Source organism: Ictidomys tridecemlineatus, chromosome 3, assembly GCF_052094955.1.
Source record: "Ictidomys tridecemlineatus isolate mIctTri1 chromosome 3, mIctTri1.hap1, whole genome shotgun sequence".
Taxonomy (NCBI): Eukaryota; Metazoa; Chordata; class Mammalia; order Rodentia; family Sciuridae; genus Ictidomys; species Ictidomys tridecemlineatus.
The window spans coordinates 33,174,162-33,201,770 of NC_135479.1; the positions used below are offsets into that span (position 1 = coordinate 33,174,162).

At 43.5% G+C, this 27,609-nt stretch overlaps 1 protein-coding gene across 6 annotated transcripts in view; it reads left to right on the plus strand.

The window, feature by feature from the left end:
• The window catches only part of Ypel2 (yippee like 2), a 60,425-nt gene that overhangs the window by 29,790 nt on the left and 3,026 nt on the right, over positions 1-27,609 (plus strand). For 5 of the 6 annotated variants that reach the window (XM_078042342.1, XM_078042339.1, XM_078042340.1 and 2 more), the window contains exons 3-4: positions 22,686-22,729; positions 23,701-23,809. In XM_078042342.1, coding sequence (XP_077898468.1) covers positions 22,686-22,729; positions 23,701-23,809 — 153 coding nt within the window. Of the gene's footprint in view, positions 1-19,892; positions 22,292-22,685; positions 22,730-23,700; positions 23,810-27,609 lie in introns of those variants that run through there. The other variant, XM_078042343.1, reaches the window with a different exon arrangement.

Sequence of the window (27,609 nt, forward strand, 5' to 3'; positions counted from 1 at the left end):
ATCTGACCAATTTGGCTTTATAAAGAGAACCATTTTTTTCCCTCTGCAGAATGACTTCTTTTCCTCAAGTATTTGACCTTTGAAAGCCCTGTCTCCTGTTAATGAAGTGTTAGGTCTTCTGTATTCCTCCAAAGCTGTTGACCACCCAGAAAGGTGTGACAGGGGAACCAAGTTGCACAGAAAAAAAAATCTTGAACCAGGGGATGTGGTTAGATTACAGTGTTTCTTGGTAAGAAGAAACTCTTTGTAACTTGTTAAATACAGTATTTTATGATATCTTCCTTCCACAGAGACAGAGATTTAACCAATTCAGGGTGAGACAAGTCATAAATGAAGCTGGTATAATTTGTATAGCATAGGTGATCCACAGAGGGACCATTTTAGCCAGATCTTGGGGTGTGTGCAGGTGATGCCATGGGAGATGTTGCCTATACTTGCTCTTTCATCTCATTTGCTTCATTCTATCTGTGCACAAATACTAAATATATGGAGGTATTCTCTCTTTGTGTTTATAGCACTGTGCTAGATATTAGGAATGAGGGCGTCTCCATCTGGGGTCTGTGGATTGGCTTCAAGGGATCCCTGAATTTGTAGATATAGTTCTATGTGCCTGTATGTTTCTAAGGAAGGTTCTGTAGCTTTCATCAGGGTCTTCAAGTTGTTGCTTAAAGAAACAACTACAAAAAAAAAAACAAAAACCCAACTACACCTTAAGATCTGTCTGTTTAGAAAATGAGGCTCTCTCTGGGAATACGTGGAAGAATCTGTGCCTGGAAGCATGAGGAAGTGGACGGGGAGGAGTTGGTAAAAAGAGCAGCATGAACAAAGAGGTGGACAGGAAGCCTGCAGGGAGCAGCCCTTCTTTGGGGTTAGATATTGAGGAACTGTGTGAAACAGATTGAAAGAGTAGGTTGAAACCAGATTGTTAGAAGAATAAAAGTTCAGACTTCATCCTGTTGGCAGTTTGGTGCCACAGAAGACTTTTGAACAAGTAATGACATGACCAGCTAATGGTGAATGTTGCTGTAATGTGGAAGATGATGTGCTGAGAAGACTAGAAATGGGGCAGCTTGAGTGTGTCCACTGCTGCGGTTTGAATGTATTCCAGACACCTGGTGGTCATTCAGTAAATATTTGTTGACCACTACTTGGCAGACAAATCTAAGCGCTCAGTGATTTTTTTTTTTTAAGTCTCTCTCATTTGCAGACATGAACATGAGAATTGAGTCCCGAAAGTCATACTCTTTAGATGGAAGCAGACTTATCTCACAGTCATTCTTGCTCACTGTGAAAATTAATGATCTGGGCACATGTAGAGTTGCTCACCAATTTATTATCAAGGGAGCTGCTGGGGACCAAGTCTGGTGAATCATCTTTATGTTTTTTTTTTTTTTTTGCTGCAGATTGCAAGCAGCTGGAGCACGGATCTGCTCAAATGTGATCCTTTCTATGTGGTTACTTCAAATACCATAAGGAAATGTTGACTTGAGCGATGAGGCGTACCCTGAAAATTAACTCTGTGGGTTACAAATGCCTGTGAGGTTTTAATGTACGAACCTGATATGGCTTGTACATTAGTGTTTGGGCATTTAGCAAGGACATAGGTGATGGCAAGCTTGTGTTCCTCCTCAAAATTCAGAGAAACTTTTTTCAGCAGGGTATGCCCTCTGGGAACAAGAAGTAGCTGCATGTTCCTTCTGCTGTGGTTTCGCTTGTGCACCAACACTTATTTGGCCCCTGGGATGATAAAGCCACACCACTGCTGGTTTGGCTGTTGTATTTTGGGACCTGAACAGAATCCACTGTATTGCAGTGATTTTTCAGTTCAGTATTTCTAATGCCTTAAAACCACCTTGCCAATTGGGCGCGGGGAGTGCATCCCTCTCATCCTAGCAACTCTGAAGACTAAGGCAGATGGATTGCAAGTTCCAAGACATTCTGGGAAACTTGTGAGACCCTGACTCAAAAAAGCAGGTGGAGAAAAGGCTGGGTTCAGTGGTGCATGCCCAGTAGCTTGGGAGGCTGAGGCAGGAGGATTGCAAGTTCAAAGCTAGCCTCAACAACTTTCTGAGGTCCTATCTCAAAAAATGAAAAAGGGCTGGGGATGTAACTCAGTGGTGAAGGGTCCCTGTGTTAGTTTTGTCACAAGATCATGCCAGGCCCTAGGCTCTAGGTGCCAAAGATAAGGAGATGAAGCCAATGTGATTCCTGTACTCAAAGAGCCAGTGACCTTAGGGGACACAGGAATGCAAAGCTCACCACAGAGGGCAGAAGAATAGATGAGGTTGTGTTTGGTACATACAAATTCACAGGATGAGAAAATCTACATTGTTGCTATTAACTGCTGTTTCTTGACCTTCTACTGTGTGCTAGGGACTCTATCAGATGTTTTACTTATTCCACCACTTACTTTACAACATCTCTTCAAGGTCAGGTTGAAGTGACTTGTAAGGGCAAGATTACCAAGTAGCCCAGCAGTCTCAAATCTGGATCTGTCCATGCCCTTTCTACCACAGCTTGACTGTAACCTGGGTACTCCTTTTGGCATCAGCCCCTGTTGGTGGTAAATCCTACCCTTTCTTCTGTCCTGTCGTTTTCCTTGCCTGTAGAATCTTTTTTTCTCTCTCTCTCTAATTCCCACCCATTCTCAAAGGCCAGCTCAGATGTTTTCTAGAAAGTCTTCCTGGTCTATAGGATTCCCTCCCTCCTCTGAACATCTGTAGAATTCACTGCTTGATTGTTCTTCTGGCTATTAATTAATGACTACCTTTTGGTATGGCCTGCGGTTAGTGCACTTTTTATGTATAATTGTCTGGTTTCCTAACAAGATTCTGGATGTCCTCGAGTCATAGACTCTCAGAACTATAGATCTGGAGGTGCCTTTGAACCAGTTTTCTGGTTCAGCTTCTCATTTTATAGATTCAGAATCCCAGAAAGAAAAGTAGAGGGCCTCTTGGTTTTACACATTGCCGCCTCCCGCCCCATCACACCACTTTACTGCCTTGGAGGTTCCTGAATATTGAAGCCAGACAGGATCTCACTAAGTTGCTGAGGCTGGCCTTTAACTTGTGCGCCTCCTGCCTCAGACTCTTCAATCACTGGGATTACAGGCATGTGCCACCATGCTCAGCAGAGTCAGACTTTGTGATCTTAAAAGACTATTCACCTCTCTGGCTCTCCTTTTCCTTCACCCATCCAGATGTGTGTGAGGGATTATACTCAGAAGTTGCTTCTTCCTCTTGCATCCTCTGAATCTAGCAGAATAGCATAAGATACCAAGCAACATAACTTAGGGGTTAGCAGTATAACCCCTGGGCCAAACTCTTAGACTTTTTTTTTTTAAATGTTAATATATTTTTAGTTGTAGATGGACATAATAACTTTATTTTATTTTTATATGGTGCTTAAGGATCGAACCCAGTGCCTCACACGTGCTAGGCGAGCACTCTTCCACTGAGCCACAACCCAGCCCTGGACTTTTTTACTTGGCAAGTAACCTCTGTGTCTCATGGCAAAATGGACATACTATTAATATTAGATTCCTGAAAGGATTTTTGTGGGATTAAATGAGGCGATCAATGTAAAGTCCTTACCACATGTGACAAAGTAAATGCACAATGAGTATTAGTAGCTCTCACTTTATGAATGTTCACTAAGCAAAATCAAATGGAAATGACCCTCAAATATAACCAGGGCCTGGCACCCTGGTATATCTGTGAATTTTCCTTCTTTTTCTGAGAGTTTGAGCTCTTGTATTTTAGAGCCATACAGCTGTCTTTGGTCTTCTGAGACCTCTGTAATCACTGAGTCTCTTGTTCCTTATAATTCCAAGGGGACCAGCAGGTCTCCGGAGGTAATTAAATAACATCAGCAGCACCTTCCGCTGCTACTGCTCTCTGGGGCCTTTACCTGCAAGCAGCACTGAGGCCTCTCTAGAATTCAAATGGAAAAATCTGCCTCTAGCCCTTTTCTAATCTGTCAGGTGGTCATTTTGCCTCTGACTCACATGTCAACCGGGTTACAAAAGCCTCAGTCCACTGTGACAACAGCGGCCCAGGCAGCTGGAAGAGGGTTGGCTGGCCTGGTGCTGGGAGTAGCTGAGCCTTGCTTGTCAGTTTTGCTTGTTCTCTGGGGCTTCAGGGTGGGGGTGGGGTGAGATCTTTTTGAAAGGAGCCATTTTCTTTATCTTTTAAAAAAACAAAACCAAAGAAGAATCCCTGATACGCTTGTTCCCAAAAGCCCTCAGCAAAGCTCCTGAGGGGAGGGTTTGACCTGGTGACCCAGAGCATTATCTCTGAGGCCTGGGCTGCCAAGCTCTCTGCTTCCCTGCCCTCTCTGGCCTATGGCTGGTGGCTGGACAGTGACTCAGAGGAGGAGGGGGAGGAGAGGAAGAGATGAGGAGATGGCTCCGCCAGCTGCTACTAAAAACAACAGCAACATCTAATCAGTCCCTAAACTCCCTCCCTTCCAGCCACAGTGATGTCAAGAGGCAGAGCAGGTGGTGCCATCCCCCCTCTGCTTTCCCCCTCAACCCTCTGTCAGTCATGGATCTTTGAAGGGGCAACTTATATCCATCAACAGGAAAATTACCCATCTCTGGCGACCCAGGAGCTCTTCTTCCTCCCTGTTAGGGCTGGCCCCACCGCGAGCATTCATTGTGGTGTCAGTTTCCCAGCAGATGGATAAGGGGGCACAAGAGCATTTCTTTGCCAAAATAAAAGAGCCCAGAGTGAACCCTCCTGCCCTATCTCTTATCATTTGTTCCACATATAGTGAGCTCCTCTTAGCTGTCAGATACTGGGGATACAGTGACAGGTGTAAGCCTTGTCCTCACCAAGCTTGTACCCAGTACACTCTGGTTACTGGAAAGGCTCAGGATCTGAAGGAGCAGCTGGGGACAGCAGAAATGAGGGCTTCTATCCTGAGCCTGCCCTCCAGGATTATCTGGGGCAACTGTGAAGCCACCATTTCCATATGTTCAAATCACCTGCTTTTCATGAGATGGTCAAATGATTACAGCTATTTCCCTGACTGTCCCTGTCCTCCCCCACAGCAGCCCGGGCTAACCCAGCCTAGTAAAACCACCTGCCGCTCACTTGGGTCTTTGAGCAATGTCCCTGTTTCTCAGGGCCGGGCCTGTCAGCACTGGGTGGTGGCTGCTTTGTACATACTCTGGACCTTCTGAAAGCCGCCCAGCTTCACCCACAGCTGGCCTCTTCCCTTTAGGTGCCAAATGTGCCATATGACAGGAGGGTTCGTCTCAGACAAGTTCACCCAGGACACCCAGGGAGAAGAAGCGAGTGAAACCAGACTTCGCGGAGTTCTCTCAAACCCCAAGTCCCCATATTTCTCTATCCTCCCCTCAGCAGGAGAAAGAAAAGCAAAATATATCTGTGGGGGAGGAAAGCTCCTCCCTGTCTGTCTCCTTCTCTATAAAAACAACAGGCCAGTCTGCCCTGGGCACTGTGGGGGTAGGTGCTGGGTAAGTACAGGAGGAAGGAGGAAAGCGGATAAGATAAGGCCTGACACATCTAGGCCACCAGGCTGCTGCCAGCCACCTGTGTGACCGGTCACCTTGAAACTGACAGGAGGGAGGATGGATTTTTTTCTTTTGTTCAGGAACCAGACTGGCTGACTTCCCATACCTTTGTTCATTTATTCAATAAACATTTATTGAGCACTATTAGGTACAGGCCATGTGTGTGAGACATTTTGGTCCCCTTTCTGTCTCTTACAGGCAAAAATCTCCTCCTGGATCCCAGGCCTGTACCCAGTGCTAAAAAAAGAAATGACTTCATTCAAAAGCCAGTTGGTCCACTAGCTTCCAGAATAGGGGCAGCCAGTCCCTTGCTAGGAGGGAGGGCCCAGTTTGGAGTCTTGATTCCCCATTATTTGCTCTAGATCCAATGATTGGCAAAACTTTTTACATAGAGGACAGATAGTAAATAATTTTAGGCTTTGCTAGACATATAGTCTCAACTCCAAGCCCTGCAGCCACAGAGAACACGTAAACAAATGAGCATGGCTTTGCTCCAGTGAAACTTTTATTTACAAAACAGGTGAGAGGCCCAGTCTGGCCCTGGGCTTACTTGCTGGGTTTACAAACCCTGCTAACTCCTAGGCTAGATGATTGAAATGTCTGTTGTGAAATGTTGGAGAAATGGGCTTGTGTGATTTCAAGAGTAATCTTAAATCACCAGGATGACTACATTTGGTATGGATAGTGTAGGGGTTGAGGCACCCTGTTAATTGACACTCTGGTGTCAATTAGCTACATAGAAAATTCCATTCCACAGGCCAGACTTCAGCCTCAGCCATTTAGCACCCACAGGTTCCTACCATAGGTTTCAGGGTGACCAAGCCAGACAGTGCACATACTTTCCTACAGTCTCATCACTCTAATGGGAAAACAATGTGAGGCCCTGCTGATGAGAGTCAGTGCACCATCTTTAAAAGCCCTGAGTGAGGAGGGGTCAAGCTACCTCTCTAGAGGTAGGACCTAGAGAGCTGTCTTTCTGGTATACTGTCAGATTTGGGATTCATTGCCCAGGAATCCCCATTTTCTGACGCCAATTTCAACAACCCTCATGTAAGCCCTAAACCAGGCCTGGTTTTGCACTAAATTTTTAGTGAAGTGTTGGACAAGTCATTTAATCTCTCTGCTCATATACTGAATACTATTCTATGAGGCCCTGAGGATACAGAAATGGATACAACAAAATTCTAGTGGGGTAGGCTAATAGGTAAATTATACTAAAATATGGTGAAACACAGGCTATAAATGGGTGCTCATTCAGGATGCAGAATGGGTGTTTCCTAAGTGAACAAGAAAAGAGGAGTTAAATCTAAATAGAGATAGAACAGAGGAGATGAAGCCAAGGAACCACTGGTAAGATAGATGGAGAAGGGTATGTTTGAGGGAAGCTGGAGGTCAGCAGGGATGCACTACTCAGGGTGCAGAGGCCAAACTAAGGAGACAGGAATGAATTGATGTGCAGTGGAGAGCCACTAAAAGGTTGGAAGCAAGGGAGTGATAGAATTTGACTGAAATTGGAGAATATAACATGACCTGTTTTGGAAAATCAGCTTCATGCTAAGCTTCTATGTCCTAGAAGTTTGTGTGACTAAGAATGTTGATATTTGTGGCAGTTACTGAGCATCAGCTATGACTTTATAAATTAACTAAGTTTGGTCTCTCCCTGGTGATGTCATCAGCTAACTAGCAAGCGGGTAAATCATTGTCCTACAAATTACAAAGCAGTCTTAACTTTGAGGAGGGCCTTTATAGGGTCCCTGAGACCTGGAGGTTTAGAGGGCCTGACTTCTGTGGCATTATTTTGGGGCAGGGGGCCGGCCTGGGATTAAATCCAGAAGTGCTTTACTGCTGAGCTACATTTCCAGCTCTTATTTAATTATTTTTTTAATATTTATTTTTTTTGGTGTTGATGAACACAACACAATGCCTTTATTTTATGCTGAGGATTGAACCCAGGTCCTGCCCGTGCTAGGCGGGCGCTCTACCGCTGAGCCACAGTCCCAGCCCCTTATTTATTTATTTTGACACAGGGTCTTGCTAAGTTGCTGAGGGCAGCTTTGAACCTGAGATTGTCCTGCCTCAGCCTTTCAAGTCACTGGGATTACCGAAGTGTGCCACTATGTCTGGCTTGTTCTCTGGCTTCTTGAGTGAGGCTCTCTGAATTACTGAGAGCTGGCAATTGCAGCCCAATACGAGTTTTTTCAATTACTTATTTAGTTTTTACAGTCCTGGAGATAGAACTCAAGGCTTGCACCTCCTGTGAGCATTCTACCACTGTGCCACACCTCCAGCGCTTTAGTTTTTCTGTTATTTTTAAGGAAGGATGAATTGTAGAATTCAGGTGTTTTGGGTATGACCCTAAGGCTTGGGACAGGGCCAAGTGAAGGGGGAAATAAGTAGCTTTTATAGTCTTCATTTAGGGCTTACATGAGGGTAGTTGAAATTGGCATCAGAAAATGGGGATTCCTGGACAGTGAGTCCAGAAAGAGCTCTCCAGGTCCTACCCCCAGAGATTCCTATTCAGTAAGTTTGAGTGTGTCCAGTCAGGGCCGTGTCTGACTAATGGAAGCAAGTCAGTTAGGACACAAGGCTTAAGGCAGCACCTGCCCTCAGGCTGTCCAAGAACAGGGTCAGCACTGCAGGGTGCCTTCTTAAAGTTTGCCTTAAAGTTCTTAAAGTTAGCTCTCGGGCTTCTCTTGCCCTAGTCCCAGCCCTACTAGGGATCTATTTTAAGGAGCTTCCCTCCCTTCCCCATTCAGATGCAACTGTACTAATATTCTAGGACCAATGATGTTAGTACTTGGATGATTCCTACATATGCTGTCCCCATTGCCTACTATCTGCCATCTAGCCCTTCCTTTCCACTCATGGTAACTCTCTAAAGGCCCCAAAGCGTGGTTTTGACTGGCATTTGTTTAAAAGCAGAAACCGTTCTTTGGAGGCCTTCAAATGATGGTAAATAGTCATCTTTTCACTATTTACTAAAGCCTGAGTGCAGGCACTGTGCTGGACACTTTTGATATGAATCACATCTTTGTCTCATACCACCCCAGAGAGAGATGGACCACTATTGTTCCCATATTCAGATGAGGAAAGTGAGGCTTAGATGGTTTGAGTTGACCAGGGAGACCCAGCTAGTCAATGGAAGAAGCAGAAATCAGGCCTGACCCCAATGGCCGTGCCCTTCAGTGCTCCATCACGCAGCCTATTTCTTGCTCTGAATTAGCCCCGGAACTCAGCCCAGGCCCTTCTCTTGGTCCCTCTCAGGCTCTCTGCCTGGCTTTGAAATCTGCAGGAAGCCTTCTGTTGCTGGGGCTTTACACTCAGACCTAGTGTGGCACCCCAGATTTCTTCTGCGTTTTTGTGTGTTTTAAAATAGGGTTTTCTTCCCGGGGGGTGCCCTGGCAAACAAGAAAGAGGGGAGCAGGAGCACAGGTGATCTTCAGCAGGGACAGGTGTTGTCCTTTCCTAAGCTGTTTGCTGATTAACTCCCTTTCTCTCCTGGAACCAGACAAGAAGAGGAACTTGTCAGCAGTGTTTAGAAGCCCTCAATAAACCGTGATCCAACTAGGTCAGGGGGAATGACCCTGTGCACTGGCCCTTATTTTTTAGGTCTACCCCCCAGGGACAAGTGTGCCCCAGCTCACTAGAGTAGAGTTCACAGCACTGGTGGGAGGGATCCCTGCCCTCCACTAAAGGGGGTTAGCCTTGTTTGAAGCGCATACCTGCCTATTCAGTCCCTTCCTCCCGGCCCTCTGGCCAGGCTCGGGCTGGTGTTAAGTTGCCCCAAATACCCAGTCTCCTATTTCACATCCTCAGGCAGAGATCCCATAGCCAAGGTGCCCTTTCAGCTTAGCTTTCCCACTGGCAGCTCACTGACAGATTAGCTCCTCACAGGAGGGAAGGGGAGAGTGGAGATATGGGCAAAGCCCCAAGCAGACCCCCTTGTCAGCGGGCACAGTGAGCCCTGTAGCTCCCCAGTGTTGTGTTGGGTGGGGCAGGCCTGGGTGCTGGCCTGCTGCCTGGCCCCAGGCCTTTACTGGCAGATGGAACTTGGCTTGGCTGGGGCCCAGTGGTACATATGCTTAGGCTTTACCTTAGGGTGGAAATTGGAGGCTGAAAGTTTGTAAGTGTCAAGAGACAAGGAAACTCTGTTTGATGTGTGGGCTGGGAGAACGCAGGGGCTGCCTGAGCCAGGCTCTGTTGCTATATAATCTGCCCAGGCCATGCCAGACTCCTGTTCAGACCTCTCAGAAATGTTTCTTTCCTTGGGCTGGATTGAACTGAGGCCTGAACGCTGCTAGGCGGGAGAGGGAAGGAGCCAGTGGACAAAATGTTCCTGTGCTTGGATGGGCCAGCCCCAATACAGGCTGGGTTCTTGGGAATTGAGATGAAACCTCTCCCCTTTCTGTAGCCATTCCACGTATTGAGTAATAAATGAGGTTATTGCCCAGATGAACTGGTTTTAATTTACCTTTCTGAAGTGATAAATGTGGGTAAATCAAAATGAGAGTGAAGAGGAGGCTTGCACAGAGCACCCTCTACAGTCCTGCTTCTTTGGGGGAATTACCATATACTCCAAACCTAAACTCCACTTCTTCTTCCCTGTCACTTACAACCAAGGCTCATACATGGAACCTAGTTATAGGGCTTATCAAGGTCTGTGGAGTTGGCTGATATTCCAGACTGTCTCAGATTGTTTCCCCAAGGTGTAATGTTCAACCATGGCTTCCAAAGATGACACTGTGGGTATGTGCCAGAGTGACAGAATCCAAGAACTGGGCTTGCATGTGTAAGTTGGTCTCGACTATCCAGAGACTATTTTAAAATGTGTACAGAAAGGTAGCAATTAAATGTTTGTCTTGGTATAACACTGGCCTCTGCATTCTCCCAGGAGCCCTAGCTAGGGAAGATGATTAAAAATAGATCTGAGTAGCACTTCCTGCTTGGCAGATGGCTGATAGCAAATGCTAGGGCTTGCGGCTGACCTTTCCTTTCTGAAATCTGCTCTGTGTTTCCATGATGCTAATTGAGTCCTTCTCTAGACCTAATCAAAGACTCTTTAGCTGGCTGCAAAAAAGCCGTGGCTTGCTGTCCAGGCTGGCCCCATTCACAGAGCAACATGAAAGTGCTGGAATTTGCATGGGAACACCCACTCTGAGGTCCAACTGGCTGGTCCTTGTTTAAAAACTAACAAGTTCTGCTTTCAAATGTACTGCCCTTCTGTTAAGGATCCCACACCCCCTCCACCCCCACCAGTAAGGAAAGATTATGGGATAGGGTAGGGAGAAGAATGCCCTGAGTTTAGATGTGTATACAATAGACAGTGCTCACACAGCAAAGTAGGAAGATGGCTGAAAGTAGCAGGGGTTTGTGAGAGTTTCTGGGAGTGCTTCTACTTGGACCATTCCTGAGTTTCCTCACCTTTAAAATGCAGATAATATTACCTGTGTATCCCCCTGGGTTGTTGGGAGAAGCAAAAGGAAAGAGTGCTTAGGACAGTGCCCTGAGGCCATCAAACTATAGAATATATAAGATAACATTATTTGTTTTATTATTTCATGAAAATCCATTTGGACCAGTGTAGCCTGTCTGTATTCCCATCTCTTTCTAGGGGAGATTATTATCAAATAGATATTATGTCTAGGTATACTAATTAGAAAATAGTAGATGTTAGTAGATCAGAATAGTGTCAGATAACTACATCCTCTGTGGTACCCAGCAAATCTTGGGGTATATGTCTGTGCATTAAATATTGGTTGCTTTCTAATCATGGAGTCCCAATATTTGTTCGTGTGACCACACCTTCCTTTCATTTCCTTTCCTTTCCTTTTCCCTCCCTCCCTTTCTTTCTTTCTTGCTTGCTTTTTTCTTATTGCAGCACTAGGTATTAAATCTAGTGTCACTCTGCCTCTGAGCTACATCCCCATTCCTGACCCCTGACTTTTTTGGAGACATGGTCTCACTAAGTTGCCCAGGCTGGCCTCAAATTTGATCCTCCTGTATCAGTCTTCTAAGTAGCTTGGAGAAGGTAAGAATCTTAAGGCATCATCAGATAAGATGGATCAGCCAGTGAACAGAAAAGACGTGCTTTTTACACATATAAACAGGAAATTTAAAAACATGAGAGAAGAGCTGTAACTCTGAGTCAAAAACATTCATTTTATGTGTGAGGCGTTATTCTCTTGAGAATATGGACTCACAGAATGTTCACCCTTGTAATACTCAACCCCCTCATTTCACAGATGACACAATCCCAGTTCAGAGCATCAGGGATCTGCCCAAGGATAGTTGGAGCAGATTATCTAGCCTTGCCTGGCAGGGGTAGGATTGGGGAGGCTGCTTATTCTTATCTAGTTATGTTCCATTTGTAGAGGAAATACCAAGAATCAACAGTGCCCAATTTTTGCACCCTGGTAAGCACCCTATCCTCAAGTCTTTCTGATATTTACATGCTCTTTTTCAGAAGAGCTCTTTGTGATTTCTTCAGTCCCTCCATGACTCTTAACTACCATGACCCTTTTTAAGCAGGGTGGTCTCTTCCTTCCTAACTACCTCATCTCACCACTCTTAAACATGGTCCTGAGGGTATATGTACACAGAGGTTAAAGGTGGATGTATGCTAATGTGCTCATCAGAGGAAAGCTGGACAACTGTGCCATGCGGAGGAGAACACATCAGTCAACCTACTTTCCTTTGTAAGTGCAGCCTGAAGCTCAAATTGTTGTCAATAAGGCCTTGTGCTTTGGTTTGCATTTATGGGAAAGAGATGTTAAGAACATCTGGAGAACACCTTGTACTAGGAAATGAAAAATAAGACATAGACGATGGTGGTGAACATGGTCAGGGAGATGCAAAACCAAGGCACATGCAGAAAATTAGAAGGGACTAGTAGAAGGAAAGTAGATAATGTCATCCCATTTCACAGATGAGAAACTTGAGACCTGAGTGGTGATGGCAGAGAAAATGTAAGAACTAGGGATTGAATCTAGTTCACAGAACTTTAATGGCGATACATTCTGAGAAATATGCTCCTAGGTAATTTTACTGTACTTACATAGAACTTAGATGGCTATGTATCACTAGGTGATGTGATGTTATGGGACCCCCATTGCATATTTATGGTCCATTGCTGACCCAAAATGCTGTTGTGTGGTGCACAACTGTACTTAATTCTTTCATTATACCAAGCTACTGACTAGGAGAAGTTGAGTCCATAGAAGGAAATCTTGGTGTGAGCAAGAACTTTTAAAGCTATGACCCAAATAGTTAATAGGGCAAAAGGATCTAAAGGTGGAAGATTTCAGGGAGCTCCATGGAGACAGAACTCAGCTCATGTAAGGGATTTGGCAGCATCAAGATGATTGGCAATAGAACGGTCTTCCCCAGGAGGTAGTGAGTTTTCTATCTCTGAAGGTATTAATAGAAGAGCTTGATAGAAATGAGGACAGGAACCATGCTTCAGGTGAGTGATTAATCTTTAGGAGTCCTGCAAATCCCAATGGTCTGTGAGTCTATGAAACTGAAACTGGATAAAGTCATATGTACACTTTAAGATCCTCAACTCTATACCCCAATTGCAGTTCACTGTATGATATTCCCTCAGATTGTGGTTACTTAAACATCTTTAAGCCAGGCTTGGTGGCCCACACCTGTAATCCCAGCGGCTCAGGAAGCTGAGGCAGGAGGACCAAAACCAGCCTCAGCAAAATCGAGGTGCTAAGCAATCCAATAGGGCTGGGGATATGGCTCTGTGGTTGAGTGACCCCTGAGTTCAATTCCTGGTACCCACCTCCCCCACCAAAAAAAAAAAAAATCATTAAACTTTCTAGTTCTCTAAACATTTTCCTTCTAATTATTGTTCACCATGAAGTCCAGGTGCCAAAGACAGAAGGAATTTCAAGGGGCTTCTTAGGTTTTGATCTTTTTATTCTTTGAAAGTTGTGAAATAAGAACCATTCATTCATTTGTGTGGCAGTGAGCTGGAAAAGCTGTTTTTAGTCTGGGACTCAGAACATTCTCTTGGTGATCCTCAGTCTTAAACATTGAAGGTCTCCAAATTAAGTTTTTTTCCATTCACTCAAAAATGACCAAGCTCTGATGAAGTGATTCATTGTAACACAACTCACAAGAAGCTAATTGGTAAGCCAGAATTCTAATTCATTGATTTACAGTGGAGCACATAATCCCGAAAGCTCAACCTGTGTGTTATCTTCTTTGAAGGTAAACCCACTGGAGTGAGAGAATTAAATTTAGACAGTTGCTAAGTAAATATGGAATCAGAGAAGAGGAATTTGAGTGACCTACGAGATTTTCATCAGTACTGACAGATTGATCCATCCTTCTTCATTAAAGAGACAGATTTTTCCAAGTGAATACCCTCTAGAAAAAAACTTGGGACTTGAAGTTGAAAGCCTTAGGTGTAGGTTCTGACCTTGACTTACGAGTTGTATAAAACTGGGAACTGACTTTAATAGCTCTGGGCTTCACTTTCTCCTTGTTTTGGAGGTGAAATCATTAATATGTGAGAAAGTGCTTTGCACATTCTGACATATTTGTGACCATTTTAGTCTAACTCTGTTGCACAATGTCCTTTTTAGGAAGTTGCTTGGACAACACCCTTGTTACCCCATCTTCATTTTCCTCTGGACTTTGGAGTGAGACTCTCTGGACCTTCATGTTTCCGAACTTCTTTGTTTTACTTTCTTCATCTGCAAAATAGGGAAGGCGATTGAACCTTCTAGCTTGAGTTCTTGAGAATAAACAACTTTGCTCTGAATTGCAGTTTGAATCCTATTTGGTACATAGTTAAATGCCCCATATCAGGATGAGCCATTATTTTTTGTCTTTTTACAATTAACAATCTATTTTAAAGAGTCACCTCAGTCTCATCTCCATTTTTACTGTAGTCATTGCTTGTTTGCCAATATTTAGAAGGCAGTTCCTTCCATAGTACAGGCTGCAGCCGTGAAAGATAGCCTTCTCTGCCCTTTTTTCTTTGGGTGAAAGGAAGGACTTATTATTTTGAGTGTCTGTAGGTTTTACCCACTGACTCCATAGATATCCTTTATATTATATGGATGTTTTTATTTGCCAACACACCGATAGCTTTGGAATCAGGAGTACCATACTAAAATATAAATCAGGAAATCGGAATTTGTGTTCCCAGGCATATTAATTTGCATTGTCTTTTGAATAATAGCAACTTTGAATTGTTTTCAAAGGCCTGACAGCTTTGAGCGAATTTGAGCTCCAATAGGAAAGCCTTCTTAAAATTTTAATTCTCTATTTGAACTGCAAAGAGCCCAGCTCTGAAGGGCTGAGTGAGTGCTCTTACCTCGTAATCCTACCACCCCCAGTTTCTAACTGGGGAGCCAGCCTCCCCAAACAGACCTAGTGAGACTGACATGTCAACCTTTGTTCTGCAGAGAATGGGGTTGTCTGATTATGGGTCTTCTCCACTCTTCACTCCTGAAGAATGCATGTTTTCTAGGCCTCACTCCCTGTGGAGAGGGAGGAGGGGATGCAAGATGTAGACAGCTGGCAGCATCTGTTTTCCCTCTGGCCCCAGGTTTCCATTAGCATCCACCATCCTAACCTGCAGACTAGAGAGGCTTATCCTGCCCTCCAGACTATGCAGTGCTCCCATTTGACACCATGAAAGCCTGTGAATGTGTGAAAAGAAACAAACATTTATTAAATGCCTTTTATGAGCCAGGCCCTGCTTAATATACACACACTCACTTAATCTCCATGACATCCCTCTGGAGTAGGGCATCGTGGAAGAGGCATTGTTTTTCCCATTTGTACACAGGGCCCTGGGGGTCTTAGAAAGATGAAATGACTTGCCCAAGTTACATAGCTGGTAAAGGCTACAGTCCAAGGCCTCCAAGACTCTAAAGCTGCCTTTCTCCTGGACATCAGCAGACAGGATACCACCAGGGAGCAAGCTTTGAAGGATCTTTCCCATTCCCTAGGCCCAGGCCTGAAGGTGGGCGGTTTGTGTAGGCAGTGGGAATGTAGTATATTGAAGGGTCTGATTGTTCAGTGGCTTGGGTCTCAGAATCTCCCCTGTTCAGCAATAAAATGTGACACCCAGGTCCCCTTACCATCTTTTTATTTTTGCAATTCTAGGCATCACGAATGCTCCCATGCCCTTGGAATTTTATGACTCCACAAAACAGATATTTCCTCCTTTAGAGTCAGCCCCTTCCCTGCCCCTCCCTCCATCTGTTTAGGGAATGTGAGGGTAAATGGAGACCTACTATAGCCCAAAGACCTGGGAAGAGGGCCTTAAGAAAGTCACCATTCTCCCTCTCGCAGCACACATGGCTTTTTACTAGATAGGTATGTGAAAGCTTTTGGCAAGTCATTAACACATACAAATGGCTTTGTTTTATCCCTGTCTTTTTTTCCTAGTGACCTATGTCCCAGTGTGGAAATCACAGTCAGGAAATTCTTTCTTTTAATTAACCGGTCTCTTTTATTCCACCTAAGTCCATTTCCTCTTGTTCTTATTGTAGAAAAGATGGAAGAAATCCCCTTTAGTCTTCTTTCCTCTTAGCTAAGCAGTCAGTTTCTTAAAATTGCACTCATGTTCTAATTCTGGAAGCCTTCATCATTGTTCTTTATTATCACTCTTCTCACTTTCTCCATATGTTTCCTCAAGGGTAAAATCCAAGCAGAATCCAGTGCTATTTTGCTTGGGTTTCAACCCTTTGGAATTGACCCTAAAAAACCTCACAGGCCTAACCATAGTCAGAAAAGAATGGGAAAGAATAAAAAAAGATTGATCTGACTCTTGCTTGCAAAATGTTAGATCTGTTGAATTGGGGGTGGCAGCCAACATCCCAGGTCAAGGACCTACAAATCCTCCTTTGTATCTCTACCTAAACACTTCTGCTACCTTCCCACTAAATGCTAAAAAGTGCTTAGAAGGAGATCAATTGTAACCATCCATTAAAACTGTATGGTGCCTTGTACGAATCTGTAGAGACAGAAAGTAGATTTGTGGTTGCAGAAGATGGAAACAAGGGAAATAGAGGGTGATTGCTAATGGTGGGAGATTTCTTTTTGGAGAATGAAAATGTTCTGGAATTAGGGGTAATGGTTGCACAACCTTGGATCTACTGAATTGAGTACATTAAAAGAATATTGATGGGCTGGGGTTGTGGCTCAGTGGTAGAGCACTTGCCTAATATGTGTGAAGCCTGGGTTCAATTCTCAGCACCGCATATAAGTGAATGAATAAAATAAAGCTCCATCATTATCTAAAAAAGTATATATAATATTGATAATGTAAATTATACCTTAATTTAAAAAAACCGAAAACTCTCAACTTTACATTTTATCAGTTCTTTTTTTTTTTTCCTCCCTTTTCTTTTTGCAATACTGGAGATTAAACCCAGAGGTGCTCTACCACTGAGCTACAACCTTTTGCTTTTTATTTTGAGACAGGGTTTTATTAAGTTGCCCAGACTGTCCTTAGACATGCAATCTTCCTGCTTTAGCCTCCCGAGTAGTTGGGATTACAGGCATGTGCCATCATACCTGGCCCAATATAGTTATCTTTTTTTTTAAACAAATCCGGTATGAATGAGATTACTATTTTAATGTGCCCATTTTTACACATTAGGAAATTGAGAGGCCCAGAGCAGCTATTTGGCTTGCTCATTAGTAACATAGCTGGTATACGGCTAAACCAAGATTCATACCTTGGCAGCCTGACTCTTTGAAGCCCAGGAAATTAATGCCATGTAAAAGAATGATAGGTTAGAGAAGCAAGTGCCAAGTGCTTTTCCAGGGGTGGATTCACAGAATATTGTAAATGGAAAGTAGCAATAGGGAGCTTTGTTCTTCTCTCTCTCTCTCTCTCTCTCTCTCTCTCTCTCTCTCTCTCTCTCTCTCTCTCTCTCTCTCTCTCTCTCTCTCCACCTCCACTTGAGATTCAAAGAGAGGAAGCTTTACCTTTTGGCATGTTAGGAAAGAAGGAGCAAGACCAGAGTCACCAAAGAAACAAAGTTTGAAGGACCAAATAAGTTAAGGGTCATCTTTCTCATCTCTTTTCCAGGTTCCTGAAAAGGAGAGATGGGAACCTGTTTACTCTGCACCTTGTTTTACTTATTGTGCTTTACAACCCTATGAAAAAGGCATGGTTTCCATTTATAGATGCAAAACATGCGGAAGCTGAGAAAGATTAAATAACTCTTCCAAAGTTCAGTAGCTAGTAAGCCAGGATTTGAACCTGACTTTTCTGATGCCAAGACAAGATCCTTATACCCTGTACAAAGACGCAAGGGGTCATCTAGCCTCCAGATATCACAGCAGGTGAGGCAGGTGGACCTCTGCTTCCCTCATCTCCCTGTGCACCTCCTGAGCGCATGATAAGCTGAGTATGGTTGGATTTTCCTCATGAGCGGAGGAACTGTTCTTGTCCTGGAACCTCTGTGCTGTGAGGAGTCTGACCAAGTGAGCAGGACAGCAAGGTGAGGACCTGCACCTATCACAAAGGGGCAGGAACCCACAGGCTTCTCTGTCACTGCCTCCCACCCAAAGTATTCACTTTTCAATGGTTCTCCTGCTTTGAAAGGGAGCTGCTGCCTTCCAGACATTCAAAGGGTCCAGAAATTGGTGGTTTTGGCTACTAAACAGGAAACTCTAAGCCCTTTCCGTTCCTTTGAGCTGGCTGGAAGGGCTGGGCCTGGAACCACTACTTTAAAGGACAGAAGAAAAGTTTTGTGTGGTTTTAAAAAACAAAGCAGAAAGCCTTTCCTGGAGGCCTGCACACCAGCCTCGGTTGATACACAACATGGGAAAGAACCGCCTTGTTGCCTGGCAGTAATGACAGCAAACAAACGTGTCTGACAGTCTGTTTGGCATCTCCCGGTCTGAAATTCTGTTTGCTTCATTCTAATTGCTTCCTTAACTTCCTTTCAGTCTTCCCACCTTCAGTACCACCCTCACTCAAGGGAGCACCAGCCTGTGCCAGGTTGCGCCAGCCTGGGCTGGGCCTCACAGGATACAGTGGCCCCGCAGGGACTGTTGTCTGTGTCTGTTTGCAAGATGCCTGTTGTTCTCAGTGGCTGTTTTTCCCATCATAAATGTCGACTTGGCAGGGGCCCCAGGGTGGAAGCCTTGGTGGAGGAGCTTCCAGAGCTCTGCCTCAGAAAGCGCAGCTGGTTCTGAGTGCCAGGCTCAGGAAAAGAGGTTTGTGAACACTGCCTCTTGGTGGGTACTTGAGGAGGTCTTGCTGCCACAACAGCCACGACTAGGTTCAGCACCCTTGGCAGAGTGTGGGCCCCTGCCAGCAAGCTCTCGCAGAACAGGCCTGGAGGAATTGTAGTGCCCCTGCCTGGGAGGCGCCTCTGGGCCTGGCCGGCCTTTTTCTTCTGCCGTGCACCCTCCCCTCACCCCTTCTCTCTCTCTAGGAATTCTAATCTGTGTCAGGCCAGAGAAAGTCACTTCCAGGCTGTGCCCTGAAGCCAACTGGATCCCCAGGGCAGCAGCCTATCAGTAAAAGGCTTGAGTACATACTCTAATACACACAAACCTACCTATCAATTCCATATGTAAATTACTATGTGATATGTACTGAGAGAGGATAAGTAACTCTTCCAGGTAATTAGTAAGTTTTTAAAATTTTTTTTAATTTTTGATTTTTTAGTTATAAATATGGACATGATATATTCGTTTATTTTTATGTGGTGGTGAGGATCCAACCCAGTGCCTCACATGTGCAAGGCAAGTGCTCTGCCACTGAGCCACAGCCCCAGGCCATTTAGTAAGTTTTATAAACATAAAAGAAAAACTGAATGAATTTGTATATATAATTATAAAAAAAGTCAACAATTATAAAATTGTTTTTGATGCTCCTTTTGTTTAAATAGTGATTTTTACATAATTGCTTTTTAAGTCACAAAAAATTATTAAGAAATGAAAACTTTGACAAATGCAAGTTTGCTACAGAGCACAAGCTTCAGGTACTTTGCTACAGGTGAACCACCTCTGTGGTACTCTGTCCCATTCTAAAAAATTGCAAAGATCCTGCTATTTAAGGCTCTTTTTATCAGATCAAATTCATGACTGACATACTATAGCAGAGAAAAAACAGTATTCACAATGTGCTAAAAGCAAAGGCAGAAGAAGAGTGCCACTGTCACCCTTCCTTCTTGATTTTTGGATGTACAGCCCAGGGAAGGCACCAGTGGCAATATGTATAGTTTTTTTGGTGGTGCAGGGGATTGAACCCAGGGTCTTATGCATGCTCTACCACTGAGCCACACCCTCAGTCCTCCTTGTTGTAACTGCTTAGTGAAACTTAATTTTGTAGACACAAATAGATAAAAATTCTAGTATTTTCTCCTTGCTCTGGAGAATCATCTTACAAACCTTCTGGGGATACTGCTGCCCTAGAAAATCTCAGTGTTGCCTCTCCCTGCATTCCCCATTGTGTCTAGTGGATAGCAGAGGATCAGTGAGTGTTTGAGAAATAAGTGAATATGTTCTTTAGGGTCCTTTCCTGTCATGGATGGAAGCAACCCCTGTTGCTTCGTGTCATTTTACCGTCTGTTCTATTCTAGGATTTGTTTTCCTGTAGCCATCTTTTTCCTAGTGGTGAACTTGAAGGTCTTAGCAAATGTGTTTTAGAGGATAGTGAACCTGATTACATATAATTTAGAACCATGAATTCATAAAAGAATATAATTTTGGAGCTGGAAGGAGACTCTGAGGTCAAAATCTTACATTAAATAATCAAACCAAAAATAAACTCTGGTATATCCATAGAATAGAATGCTGTTCAATAATAAAAAGAGGATGAACTATTGATTTATAGAAAACCTGGATGAATCTTAAAGGAATTGTGCTGAGTGAAAGAACCTGATTTTAAAAAAAACAATACTACACACTCTATGATTTCATTTATATGACATTCTAGAACCTACAAATGAGTGATTAAAAGCAATGGTTGCCTGTGTGTCCCAACTGGGAAGGAGAAGAAGAGGAAAGGGAGGCTGGAATAGGGATGTTTGGGTGTGACAGATAACCCATAATCTTACTATGGATTATAGTGATATCACAGGTATGTGCAGATATCAGAACCAGAAGTGTTCAATGTATTCTTTAAATATGTAGTTTATTATACTTCAGACCTTGATACAATTTTTTTTAATAAAAAAAAATTAGAAGTAGTTCTATCTGGAATAAATATTAAATGCATATTGTATGCAAGATTCAAATATGTGTTAAGGGTTCAGAGAGATTGGAGACATGGCTCAGGCCTTCAGGAAGCCCACAACCTTGTGAGGGAATTAAGCAGACAATTTAAATCCAGGATATTAAATGCTGAGAAAAAAGAAAACATGGGGAACAAGAGGGGTCCAGAACATGGGTGTCAATGGTGTTTCTTCCTAGGGAGGTTGGAAAGCCTTACAAAAGAGGAGCTGAGCTGAGGCTTAGAAGGGATAAGTTGGGAGAGCTTTCCCATCAGAGGGACCATCATCCATGGGCAAAGTTGGTGAAATGCACCACATGTGGCTTATTTTGACTAGAGCAAAGGAAAGTAGCAAGAACAGAGACCAGAGGAATGGGTGGAGCCAGAAATTGAAGCTTTGGCTGCCCTTGAAACCCTGGGGTGTCTTTGTGCTCCAAGGTTGAACTAACAATTTGTCCAAATCTAGGCCTATGTTTGGGCTGGAGTTGTAGCTCAATGGTAGAGTGCTTGCCTAGCACAGGTGAGGCCCTGGGTTCAATCCTCAGTACCACATAAAGATAAATAAATAAAATAAAGGTATTGTATCCATCTACAACTATAAAAACAATTTAAAAAAATCTAGTCTTATGTCAATGGGACATTGTCTATTGAAACATTTGGCATGGGCCTCTAGGATTCATGTTTTAAGGCTGTGATACCCGGAGCTTCTCAGTTGTGCCTAGGAGGTCTTATGTTCCCCAGGGATGTTTCAAGATCCCAAAAAGAAGAGAGTTTGTGCAGGTCTGGGCAGCAGCTGCAGAACATCTGCTTTCTCCTTGAAGCTGTACCTGGCATGCCTTGGACTATTGGAGGCAACCAACACTCCAGCTGCTTTAGAGACAGTTTTTGCCCAAGTAAAGAGTTTTGCCTTACTCGGTGGCTAGCAGCTCCAGTCTCTGCCATCCTGCACATCTGACAAATGACTGATTCATGCATAGTGATCTGTGCCCTGTCTGGTGCTTTTACCCTCTAGTCATTTATTAACTAGTCACCTCCAGATTTCTTCAGAGTCCCTTGTTTGTTTGTTTGTTTGTTTTTAGAGCTGTTGGTTTTAAAGTGGTTTTCAGAGCAGGCTTGGATGTTAAATTCAGGATAAAATTTTCATACCACATTAAAAATGCAGACAGCAATGCAGAACATGGCTGGCTCATGTCAGCTAGACTTCTCAGTGTAACCAGAGGAGGAAAACATGGACAGGGCTTATGTTAATGGAAGTAGATGTCAGATTGCATGGCAAGCTCTGGCTCCTCTTTTGTCCTTTCCCCTCACCATTCCCCAGCCGGAAGAAAGAAGCTAGAGGCTAAGATGGGATTACTGCCTAGTAAGCATTTCTGTGCTGTAGAGATCAAGTTGCTTACACCTCAGAAGGGGAGCTTCTATGATCCCATTTAGGAGGATGGTGACTGTTGTGGCAGTTAGGATCCACAGAAGGGCAAGATGAGTGATAAATGGTTTGTTTGTTCTTTGCTGCCTTCAGTAGGAAAGGACCAAGAGAACAAAGAAAGGTGCCTCTTGCTGGTTTTCTATGTCCCAGCCGATGTGGGAAAACTGTGGCCAGCACAGATGGCTGAAATCAAGTAGCACTAGGAGAAGTGAATATGGATTAATTATCTCAAACGGATTAATTATCTCAGGCAACCTCAGTAGGGAAGCAGTTTTTAGTGACAGAGTGGGGTTTGGTATGCCCTGCCCCCCATCTTCTCACCTAAGCTGGTGAAATAGTGCAAATGTGGCCTTCTTCCCCCTCCTCATGCCATCTGCCAGCTAGTCTGTGAGCTGGCATACTGTTCCCTTCTGTGTCAATCCTGGAAGGCTTTGTTTGTTATGATTTGGGGTTAGTTATCCAAATGGGTGGGTGAAATGGACATCTAACCATCCATTTGTTTTCTTGTATTTCAGTCGTTCCAAGGAAGTCAAGGACGAGCATACCTCTTTAACTCAGTGTGAGTGTCTCTGAATGGTGCATCCATTGTTTGGTGCAAATTTTGAGGGATGGGAAGAGCAACTCTCAACAATTCAACTGTGGACCCTGACTTCTGTAACAAAAACTCTGTGGAGTGTTACAACAGTCAGTAACCTTTGGGGATATTTCTTTCTTTCTTTCTTTCTTTTTTTCAACATCTCTGGCTGAAAATACTCTGTTCGCCACAGTGCCCCTAATAATCCCATAGGGAAGAAGCTGAGGAGTTTCTGAGGGAGCTTCAACATGGAAGTCTCAAAGCCAGATGTGAGATTTGTCACTGTGGGGAGAGAGGGTGAAAAAGATCTCCACCAGGATCTGCTGAAGAACATAAAGATGGAGGGAAGGCTGAGTTAGGGAAGATCCTCTAGCCTCTACTAGAGGCTGTGACACAGCGTACGCAGCCCATAGTCATCTCTGGATGTGTGATTTATAACATCTTCCTGGGAAAGGAAGGTGAAGCTTACATAGCCTTTTGAACTGTAAAATGGAAATCTAAGGCCCTCAGTTTGAAATAGGCGCTCTGTGAAGGAGTAGTATGTGCAATGTTCAGGATTCATTGTTATGATAAGGACAAAACTGTGTGGCATATTTGGCTTCATTTAGTCCTCAGTAAACTTTGAGGACCTGTGCCCATGGCTTGGATTTCCTCCATTTAAGTCATGAGATTAAAAGCATTTGTTAGAAAAATTAAATCTTAAGCAAAGTTTCAATCAGGACTATCTTAGTAGACCCAGTGAATCAAATCTTGCAGGTCTGGAATTCATTGCAACTGAGATTTCTGTGTGTCTACCTTTGGAGGGATGTTCTTAAGTTTTAAATGAGGCTCTTAGTGTTGACTTCCCTTGGGACAGCCTTGTCTGGTTGGATTTTTGCTGGAAGTTCAGCCTGAACAATGAATGATGTACTACATGTGACTAACTACCTGTTCTCCTGTTCTCTCTTTTGGCATAGAGTTAATGTGGGCTGTGGGCCTGCAGAGGAGCGAGTGTTGCTCACCGGACTACATGCAGTTGCAGACATTTACTGTGAAAACTGCAAAACCACTCTGGGCTGGAAATATGTAAGTATAATGGAGTCTGCTTGAGGGGCCTATGAAGAGACTAGCACTGGGCTTCACGTTAGAAGAATGCTTTTTTCTTTTGCTTCCTGTGGCCTTGTGGAAATATCCTTGACCAGGACAGGAAGCTGAGCAGTACCTGGTGCCGTCATCTATCTACAATACTCTTTCTACTTCCAATTCATTGTTACACCTGTTCACTCATATTCACACACACCCTTGTAGACTTAATAATATTAACAGCATATAAGATTTGCTGACAGATGAATATTTACTTTTCAGCATCTCTAGAGGTTAGATGTTATTTTATCTCTATTTTCTGATTGGGGTACTGAGGCTGAGGAAGGTTAATAGTATGTCCAAGGTTATCCAGCCATCAAATGGCCAAAACAGGAAAGGAATCCATTGAGTTGTCTGACTACCGAGCTCTTAAATCACTGTACTTTGAAGAAGTGTAAATGCTCTGAGAAGGTTGCCGAGGTCCTAGGTCATGTGCTGGGCATCATCAAACATTCTCCACATGTTCACTGTGGATATAGTTATGGCTGGACTCTCCCAGATGCACAATTCATTCTTTCAACATAGAAAATTAAGGTCCCTTTGGGACCTAAGGAAGAGTGCATATTCTTTTGTCAGGGTAAGAGGAGGACAGGGATCTGTTTCTTTAAAGACCCTGAGGACTAGGTATTCTAACATGTACTAGAGTCACCAAACAACCTTAAACATAGCCCCACTGACCCTTTGGCTGGTGGCTAAGTAGCATTTAGGTAGCTAGAGTCAGGTTCAGATTTGGGCTCTATCACTTATTTATTTGTCTGTGTGTCCTTAGGCAGCTATTTCATTCTCCTTACTCATAGAGTTTTTAGTGCTTTGAGTAGAATAATGCTTTTGTAAAATACTTAGGTCATCACTTGGCATGTAGCTTATGTTAGTGAAGATAAGCTTACATTGTTGTTATTGGCATATCTTTTTCTGCCAGCATTTGTACTTACATGTATACCACAGTACTTTTTGTTTTGCCCTGTCATTTTGAGGATATTGAAAAATTGGTCTCCCTGTCATTGGGAAGGTGATTTATTCTATGTAAAATGTCTCAAATTCCCCATCCTGTCATGTGGCTTCTGACCTACTATTGGTTTGGGAAGGAGCCCAAGGGAATAATCAAAACTACTGCAGGGTTAATGCTGTAGATTCACCAGTGGTAACAAGTGGAACACTCTGTGGGTTTGTAATAGTGGGGGTGTCTGGGACGTGGTAGGGAGGTTATATGGGAAATATCTATACTTCCTGCTCAATTTAGCTATGAAACTAATATGACTTGAAAAATAAAAAAAAATATTGGGGGAAATAAATAAAATAGTATGAGCAATAGATGCCAGACACACATGTATAATTCCATTTAAATAACACTTGAAAATGTGCAAGTGATTTAAAAAGAAAATTAAAAACTGCCACAGGTGGAGTCTACAGCAGCATTTGGCAGAACTGCTTTCAGATTCAGTTTTTTGCATCTCTTTGGAAATGTTCAGCGCTAGGAAGAAAAACTCCAGACAGTATGTTTTGTCATGACAACATGGTTTAGGCGCTGCTTGTTGTTCATTGTGGGAGAAATTGGCCTTGGCCATTTTGCCCCTCTCACCATCACCCATCCCTCTGAGTGAGTGATGGTGGGGGCATGCACAGTTCTGGTTTTTACTAAAATATTTTGACCCTCAAAACAATCTTGTGATTATCCCCAATTGTGATTGAATAGAAAGTCAAGTGGTTAAGTGATTCTTCTCAAGGTGGAGTCGTTGGTGATTTTGTAGACTCCAGTCCTGATATTTTGCAAGTGCCTTTGTGGCTCAGGGCAGTTGAATTTTCTTTTTTTTTTTCCTTTTTCCTCCACCTGAACTCTTTTTTTTTAAAGAGAGAGTGAGAGAGGAGAGAGAGAGAGAGAGAGAATTTTTAATATTTATTTTTTAGTTCTCGGCGGACACAACATTTTTGTTGGTATGTGGTGGTGAGGATCGAACCCGGGCCGCACGCATGGCAGGCGAGCGCGCTACCGCTTGAGCCACATCCCCAGCCCACCACCTGAACTCTTTATTGTGGAATGATTTATCTATTTCCAAACCACTTCCTCTATTGTGTGTAAGTGTGCATGCCCCTGTGCACTTACACACACACACACACACACACACACACACACACACACACACACACACACACGGCACAGGGGTATAATGAAGTGTGAGGGAAATTGCTACTGAGCCTATAACTATTCTCTCTTGGTTCCTCTCTCCTTCTATTTTGTGAATGATTCCTCTCAACAAGAGATTGAGTTGAAACTCTTGCTCTGAAACCCAAAAGTCTATGGTACTGTTCATGCAGAGCTGCAGGAACCCACCACATAGGCTTTAGTTTCTCAATTCCAGGGCCCTAGAGGAACAGCTGATGTCGCTGCTTCTGCACCTTGACCTTAGTCACGTGTCAGCTCTAGGGAGCAGTGTTCTCAGATAATACACCAGGATCTTCTTAGATGTCTGTTGCTGAAAATAAAATAACCATTTATCCCGAACCTGTGCGGTACAGTTTTCTGTGGGGCTTATTAATTGGGAGTGCCCGCAGTATTGTAAATTTAGAAAGTAACCTGCCAGGTGTTGAGGTTTCCCTCTGGAGACCTAGCAGTTGGCTAGGGCTTGAGGGCTGCCAGGTTCTTCAGCCTTGCGTTTATAGAGCTCCTGTCTCCCTGGAGAAAGTCTGAAGGAAAAACATGCTTGACTTATCTGACAGGGAAACAGCAAGAACAAGGAAATAAGGCCGAGAGACCTGTTTGGCCTCATAGTACCTGGTTTCTCTTCCTGTCTTTTCTCTAAGGTTAACAAGTTCAGCTTAAAATTATAACCAGACTTTCCCGAGTTCCTAGAAACTAGCAGAAATGACATGGAAACTTTGTAGATAGATCTGGTTGGCATCAAGTTCCCCTGAGATTATGTATTTATTTTTTTGTGCTACTGGGGATTAAACCCAGGGCCTCCTGCATGCTAGACAAACACTCTACCACTGAACTACCTCTTCGGCCCTTTTTCTTTTCTTCATAGGAATACTCTCACTCTTTTACCTTCACTGAATGTATACTTATTCATTCTGCAATTATTTTATTTATTTTTTAGTTGTAGATGGACACAATACCTTTATTTTATTTATTGTTATGTGGTGCTGAGGATTGAACCCAGTGCTTCACTTGTGTGCTAGGCAAGCACTCTACTGCTGAGCTGCAACTCCAGCCCTAGCAATTATTTATTAAAGATTTGATAGGTGCCTCGCAGCTGTCTTGGGGACACAGCAATGAAATAAAACATGAACATGTCTGCCATCCATGAAGTTTATATCATCACCAAGGGAGACAGATAATAAAACAGAACTACGGATTATAATGTATGTTGGAAAATGATAAATACTATGGGCAAAAACTAATTTGGGGAGGGGAGAGCGAGTGCAGGGGTGAAATTTAGTTGGGTTTTGAGTAGAACAGCTGGGAAAGATCTTTCTGAGATAGTGACATTTGAGTAAAGACTTAAAAATGCAAAGATCCTGATGAAATTATTTCATAATACTGAGGAAGTCCCGGTATTGCCTCAGTTCTGCTGTTGAGTGCAGGAGACAGAATGCTTGAGTGGTGACAAGTTTCTCAGTGGGTCTGGGTGAAACCTGGATGGGACCTCAGTCCCATCAGTTCTGATGCCTGTTGTTGACAACGCCGCCTCTGCTTCTATGCCATAAAAGTTACCTGTTGGTCATTGAATTTCTTTTCTCTTTCT